Raw genomic sequence first — 7,123 nt, forward strand, 5'->3', positions numbered from 1 at the left:
CTTTTGCAGCTGTGTGGGTCGGTGCCAGCAACGACGAGGGAAAACGGAAAGGGAAGAAGAAGGTGAGGTTGCGTAGGGGAGATGTCTGGAATAAAGATTGAGGAGGTCATTTCCACCACGAAGAGGCAGCGTGTGGCAGCTCACAGCCATGTGAAGGGCCTGGGGTTGGATCCAGAGGGTTCAGCCAAGCCGAACGCGGATGGATTCGTGGGACAAATAAAGGCCCGTGAGGCCGCCGGCATTATTGTGGAACTCACAAGAACCAAAAAAATGGCTGGGCGGGCACTCCTTTTTGCCGGTCCTCCTGGAACAGGCAAGACGGCGTTGGCACTCGGTATTGCAAAGGAGTTGGGGCTAAAGGTGCCTTTTTGCCCCATGGTTGGCAGTGAAGTTTACAGTGCTGAAGTAAAGAAGACAGAGGTGCTGATGGAAAACTTCCGCCGGGCAATTGGGCTTCGCATTAAAGAACAAAAAGAGGTTTACGAGGGCGAAGTCACAGAGTTGCGGGCAGAAGAGACTGATAATCCATTGGGAGGGTATGGAAAGTCGATTGCCCACGTTATTGTGACTCTCAAGTCTCTCAAGGGCTCCAAGCAACTCAAGTTAGATGCTGCCATCTATGAAAGCTTAGAGAAGGAAAAGGTGTCTGTGGGTGATGTTATTTACATTGAGGCCAGTACTGGAGCTGTAAAGCGCGTCGGACGTTCGGACGCGTACATTGGAGATCATGACCTGGAAGCTGATGAGTACGTCCCACTACCGAAAGGAGATGTTCACAAGAAGAAGGAGATCATTCAAGATGTGACACTGCACGATCTTGATTCTGCCAATGCCAAACCAAACCAGGGTCAAGATGCCCTCTCTATTGTGAACAGTTTAATGAAGCAAAAAAAGACCGAAATTACAGAGAAACTGCGCCACGAGATCAACAAGGTTGTGAACAAGTACATTGATCAGGGTGTAGCTGAATTGGTTCCAGGTGTATTGTTTATTGACGAGGTACACATGTTGGATATTGAATGTTTTACATTTCTGAATAAGGCGCTGGAATCTACACTGGCTCCTGTGGTAATTTTTGCTACTAACAGAGGTAGCTGTCGCATCCGGGGGACGGACATTCGATCTCCGCACGGTGTTCCCACCGATCTGCTTGATCGTCTTCTGATTGTGCGCACTTCAAATTACACCCTTGATGAAATTGTTTCCATTGTCGATATTCGCGCCCAGGTGGAGGGTGTAAAGGTGTCAGATGCCTCGTTAGAGCTTCTCGGGGAAATTGGGGAACGCACCTCCCTTCGGTATGTGGTACAACTACTCACACCAGCGCTCATTATTGCGGAAACCAATGGACGTAACGTAATTGAAGTGGAAGATGTGGTTCTGGTGGATGGATTGTTTAAAGATGCCAAGGCCTCAGCGCAGCTTCTTCATGAACACGCCGATGACTACGTGTATCAGTAGAATAAACATAATAAATGAAGAAGGGGCAGAATTGTGTGAGGAAGTTGTGTTGTAGATGTGAGCGGAATTGACTGAATGCATGAGCGAGAAGAAAAAGGAGGGGTGTAGGTGCGGTATTTATCGCGGGTAAACCATAAATCGATGTACTTCCCTCCCTTAAAATGCAGCAGAACACAAAGTCCTGGAAATAATTTTATTGTTTACGTTTCTTTTTGTTTCAAGAACAGAAACATGACGTCTGTGTGTGTGTGTGTGTGTGTGTTGGTGTTTGATCCCTCGCCAATTCTTCTTTCGCTTGGATAGTGAGATGGGCTTTAGTTTCCTGCATAACTGCCTTTCTTTTGCCGCTATTGGGGACTCTCTCTCTCTGCCTGCATGTATGTGTGTGTGTGTGGAGGGGGGGATGCAATCCCTCTTTTTTTTACACATGCCTATTTTTTCCCACTTTGCTTTTTTTTCTTTTACTTCCCCGCTTCTGCCCCCCACCATGGTGAGGGGCGAATGTCATTTCATTCCTTGCGGCTCGCTCTTCACGCACACCTGCATGGATGCTGGGCACGGCAGTAGTAGTTGCTTACCCGTAGTTTTTGGGTGCCGCGGGGCGATAGACGCAGGGAAGGAGATGGAGTTTCTCTGTCGTGAGGGCCCGCCCCGCCGTTTTTTCTGCGCCAACAAAGAGACGTATAGAGAGGTGTGGCCGTGCACCTTTTCACGAAGGGTGCCCGCCGCACGTTCTTTTCTTCGCTGGTCCGCCAGGAATGGTGCTGCGGTGCATTGTGCGCTTAAGCTACAGCTTCATCCTGGGCGAGGATGTCGTTTGGTCGCCACGCGACTAATTCCTGCCGGCCAGGCCTTGATTTCATTGCCACTCACGCTCTCTCTGTCGGCCGCAGCGCATGATGAACGCAAGAGCTTTTCGCATCGTTGGGACCCGCTGGAAACACTCACTGGAGTTGTGGTGCGTGAGCTGCACAATCCGCGAGGCTTCCACCGCCGATACCTTGAGTTTTTGCATGACCTATACAACACGGAAACCGCCAACATGGCCACGGACCGTATTTGGTTGCGTGAGGAATTGGAAATGCTGTACATGGGAAATTCCATGCAGGCCCAAGGAATCTTAAACGGTCCGTTCTTATCGAAAGAAAGCCTTGTGACCGCCTCCCAACGGGTGGAGTGGGTGCGGTTACGTTCCCTGTTGCGGCGCATGGAACAAAGTTTGCCGCACTTTGTCTCTAAATCCGTGCCATGGGGAATGTCTATGGTCCTGTCCCGTGCTCTCTGCGATGATTATGGTGGTCTGACATTGTACCCCATCATTGATTTCTGCCTTCATAGCTTTACGCCTAATTCTCTGCTTTGTGTGATGCCAGCTAGCAGTGGCCGTGGCAACGGCGTTGGTCTGCGATGGCACAGCACCGATGGGCCGTGTGCGCATCTTCTAACACAGCGCGCCATCGCGGCTGGGGAGTCCGTAACTCTCCTATATAGCCCACGTCGTGTGCTGTCGACCGAAGACGCCGAATATTGGAAACTGAGGTGGGGTTACGTGCCAAATTAGTGCTTCACCACAACAAGGTGATGCTTTGGCATATGCCGCAAGAATTGTCTCACATGCAAACATGACAACAATGGTGATTGTTTGCGTCTTTGTTTTTTTTTATCCGTGGATAGATGGACGGTCATGTTGTCCGGGATGTTGTTACTGTGGTATAGTGTTTTATATATCTATAGAATGCTCTTTTTTTTTTGCATTCTCTTCGTATTTCGTGTTTCCTCTGACCCCTATGCCTCATTTATTCAACACATGTCTACATGCATGCGTGTGTGTGTTACCCGTGGTTAATCTTCTTTTTAAAAAAGTAAATAGCATGCAGCCAAGTTCTTTCGAAATATTTATTGACTCCTCCCGCACCGATGCATTTGTCACGGTATCGGAAAAGTTTGTGAACAGTTGCCTTACTCCCCACTACGGCAGCAAACTTCCGTTGGTGGCGCCACTGAAGCTGTCGGATGGTGAAAGGGACCTCTACGTTGGGTGTCTAACTCGTAGTACACATCACCTTGAGCCCCGCAAGCTGCTCATCTCGGTTGTTTTAGGACGAGATCTGGGCTTAGAAGATGGTGAGATTGTGCAGTGTATTCCTGTCTACCAGCCCACCAAGGCAGCCCGAGTGCTGGTTGTGCCCGCCTCCGTGGACGAAAGCGAGGTTGTGGAGAAAAATGCACTTCGCATTGAGGCACAGCTCCTTCGCCAGGTGCAAGTCATCTTCCCAGGGATGGTTATCAGCGTAGTTGTTTTTGCCGACGTTCACGCCAGGGTGGTGGTGCAGCGAATTGAGGACACGCAGGGCCGTGAAGTCGCCTCCGGCTGCGCTGTCATGGCTGAAGGAACGGAATTTGTCATTGCAACGCGATCACGACAAATTACTGAAGACGGAACACCCATGTGGGCCGTCCTACGCTCGCATCCGTGCTCCGCCCGTGGGGCGACAGCGCCGCCGACAGACAACACCAGGGCGTCGCTTCTGCTGCACCCCGCAACTGCAGAACGCTACCATTGGTATGAGGGTCTCGTAGTCGGTTTTTGGGACCTCGCACGCGCTTCACAACTCCTTGAATCTAAGAAAGTGACGCCGTCTTTCCTTCGCACAAACGCCTGGAAGGCGCCTATTCGATGTCTTAACGAGATACCTGAAGGAATGTGCTACTGTACTGTTTTGGGGCAGACTTCCAACGTAATTGTGTTCCCCAATCCAGAGGAAAATGTGCGGCATGTGGCTGCCAACGATGTCGCGGAAGACAGTCCTCGCTCCTTTTTTTGTAAAGAGGTGGACTTTGACAAGGTGGCAGCTGTTCACGGGGACGCTGCTCACGAGCTCCTACGTCACTTATCGAGCTGGTTTACTCTGGAAAAGAAACTGAGTAGCTCCCCCGGCGGGGGGCAGGGGGGCAATGGCAATGTCTTGCTCTGTGGTGGAAATGGTTACGGCAAGACAACAGTCGCTGCAGCTGTCCTGAGCAAACTTTCTGACGTCCATGTCTGTGTTGTTCAATGCACTTCTGGCGGAAATCGACTCCTACTCTCCTTACAGGAGGCCTTGGTGGAGTGTGTTATGTGTGCACCGTCGGTTCTTATTTTAGACAATTTTGACAGCATAGCCCCGGTGCAGCGTGACGGAGCAGTCGCGGCGCTTACTGGCACGACAAGGTCTATTCTGGAAAGAATACTGCATTGTTTTACCGACACAGTTACCTTTACCGGTCGCAGCCCTATCGTTGTGCTCGCAACCTGCGGAGATCGTGAAGCTGTTCACGAACGACTTAGATCGGCTAACTGTTTTGCCAAAGTCATGAAGCTTGAGGCATTGGACCGAAAGTCACGACTGGCATTGCTCAAGCAGGTGTTTCCAGCGGAACCGACGGACGCCTTGGAGCAGCTGACAGCATTGATGGAAAATTACACCCCGTTTGATATCAAACGGGTTTCAGTGCGTATCAAAAATCATTCCACGGATGGGAATCCTCCTTCGTTGGACAAGGTAAAGGAGGTCATTGCCTGCTTTACTCCGTTATCTCACACTGGTATCAACTTTCTCAAGGGCGAGAAACAGTCGTTGGACTCCATTGGAGGTCTCTCTCATGCAAAGAAAATATTGCATGACACCTTAGTGTTGCCTATAAAACATCCCGAATTATTTGCGCGGCTTCCATTGAAGACGCGAAGTGGAATCCTCCTTTACGGCCCTTCTGGTTGCGGAAAGACGTTTGTGGTCGAAGCTCTTGTAAATGCTGCAGATCTGAATTGTATTGTGGTTAATGGTCCTGAGGTATTTGGAAAATACATCGGCCAGAGCGAGCAGAAGATCCGTGACGTTTTTGAACGTGCTCAGGCAGCTGCGCCCTGTGTGATTTTCTTTGACGAGTTTGACTCGGTTGCTCCACAACGTGGTGTAGATAACTCCGGTGTAACAGATCGTGTTGTGAACCAGCTCTTGTGCTACTTGGATGGGGTAGAAGGGAGAAAAGACGTTTATGTTGTGGCGGCATCAAGCCGCCCTGACTTGATAGATGCCGCTTTGCTGCGACCAGGCAGACTGGACAAGGCAGTGGAGTGCCCCATTCCATCCTACGAAGAACGCTTGGAAATATTGCTGCGTTGCTTCGGCAAGGTCTCTGCCAAGCTTTCACAGGAGGAGATTGAGGATTTGGCGCGGCAAACTCACAATTGGACTCCCGCCGACCTGTCTGGATTGGTGTCCTCCGCACACCTTTTTGTGACGCGGCGTGTGATTGAGCGGCTTTCCTTGCACAGCACAGAGGCGAATTTCGAGGAACTTTTTGCCGTGGCAAATGTGGGCAAAGGCACAACCCGGGAGAAGGTTGAGGACGCCTTGAGGCCAATCTGTGTCCCCAGCAAACGTGATAAAGCCCTGGAGCTTGTCACTCAAATGGACATGGAGGATGTAAGGCGGGCGCTGGCGGTAACCCGTCCTTCCTTGACCCAGAAGGACATTTCTGAATACGAGAGAATGCGGCGCCTCTTCACTGGCGAAAGCGTGAGAGAGAATACGCTCAAAGTGGGGAAAAAGCTGGCCTTTCAGTGAGCGTCTTGAGAGCAACAAGAAAACAAGAGAAAACGTGTGAAGAATATACATAATAATAATGATGTGGAGTGGCCTTACTGCAACTTTTCCACGCTTCGTTTCCCCTGTAAGCAGTGCAACAATGGCGGAAGGCGGCGGGTAGTGGATGGAAGAAACTGCGTGATTGGGGAGCAGTGGTCCAGAAGTGTGAGCAAAGGTGAAATTGGGAGAGGAACACAATATCCTGCAGAGGGATCCAGGATAACAATCACTCCCTCTCATGATTTCCCCAGCTTTTGTAAATCATTATTGATGGGTGTGAACGCGGAGTGTTGACTGGGATGCTCGTGAAGGATGGACACTACTTTCACAGGAGGGGTGGGGAGACGTCTTGCCCACAAGAAATGCGGCTGCCGTGAAAGATGTTCTTCTCAGCTTCGCAGTGGGAGCTTCGGTGAAAAGCTTGCAGATGGCCAAAAAGTAAAAGAAAAACTTGCAAGGGGATAAGAATAGGTGGTGTGTGTGGAACGGGAAGTAAGGCTCCTGTGTGGCGTTCGAAGCCCTAAAGGAAGTGACTCTGTTCGCGGTCTATCAAGGAGCGAGGGGACGGACCCACTCATGTGGTGTGGTTCCACTTATGGGTGGTAAAGTGTCAGCGCTTGAAATCCTCTGTTGTCGTTGTTGTTGTTTTTTTTTATTACCTCATGGTCTGTGGCCACTTTGCTCCAAATCGGCTTGAAAGAAAGTGATAACTCCGAAAACATAAACAAAAAATTGCTTTTACTAGTTTACTACACCGTTATCAAGGAAGTAAATGGCAAGGGAATTCTCACTGGTCGTTCTTGGGGCCACAGGCTACACTGGGAAACTGGTCTGTGAGTACCTTGCACGGCTTGGCCCGGGCAAAGTGGGACCCTGGGCGATTGCGGGCCGCAGTAAAGAGAAGCTGGATGCACTAAAGAAGGAGCTTGGCCTGGACGTCGCCGTGCTTTCTGCGGACATTGCCAGCCCCAGCTCCCTTGACAAGGTCTGCGCCGGCACCACCGTGCTCATTTCGTGCGCCGGACCCTTTACAC

General features: G+C 50.6%; 3 protein-coding genes and 1 pseudogene across 3 annotated transcripts, besides 2 other annotated features; all 4 read left to right on the forward strand.

Annotated features, from left to right (window-relative positions):
• Nucleotides 1–81: 81 nt before the first annotated feature.
• Tco025E_08486 (ruvB-like 1) lies at nt 82–1,461 on the forward strand (the record flags this gene model as incomplete). Its single annotated transcript, XM_029375334.1, has 1 exon — nt 82–1,461. One exon carries the CDS (start codon nt 82–84, stop codon nt 1,459–1,461), a length of 1,380 nt encoding a protein of 459 aa, XP_029224552.1.
• A 236-nt stretch (nt 1,462–1,697) lies between these two features.
• Nucleotides 1,698–1,732: a microsatellite.
• A 216-nt stretch (nt 1,733–1,948) lies between these two features.
• On the forward strand, nt 1,949–3,022 carry Tco025E_08487 (uncharacterized protein; the record flags this gene model as incomplete). Its single annotated transcript, XM_029375335.1, has 1 exon — nt 1,949–3,022. One exon carries the CDS (start codon nt 1,949–1,951, stop codon nt 3,020–3,022), a length of 1,074 nt encoding a protein of 357 aa, XP_029224553.1.
• A 310-nt stretch (nt 3,023–3,332) lies between these two features.
• On the forward strand, nt 3,333–6,068 carry Tco025E_08488 (peroxisome biosynthesis protein-like protein; the record flags this gene model as incomplete). The annotated part of the gene is made up of 1 exon (XM_029375336.1): nt 3,333–6,068. The coding sequence occupies one exon, from the start codon at nt 3,333–3,335 to the stop codon at nt 6,066–6,068; it is 2,736 nt and encodes a 911-aa protein (XP_029224554.1).
• A 649-nt stretch (nt 6,069–6,717) lies between these two features.
• Nucleotides 6,718–6,742: a microsatellite.
• A 91-nt stretch (nt 6,743–6,833) lies between these two features.
• On the forward strand, nt 6,834–7,122 carry Tco025E_08489 (saccharopine dehydrogenase; annotated as a pseudogene).
• Nucleotide 7,123: the final 1 nt, after the last annotated feature.

Source organism: Trypanosoma conorhini, assembly GCF_003719485.1.
Source record: "Trypanosoma conorhini strain 025E chromosome Unknown Tco_14.4_contig_00795, whole genome shotgun sequence".
NCBI lineage: Eukaryota > Euglenozoa > Kinetoplastea > Trypanosomatida > Trypanosomatidae > Trypanosoma > Trypanosoma conorhini.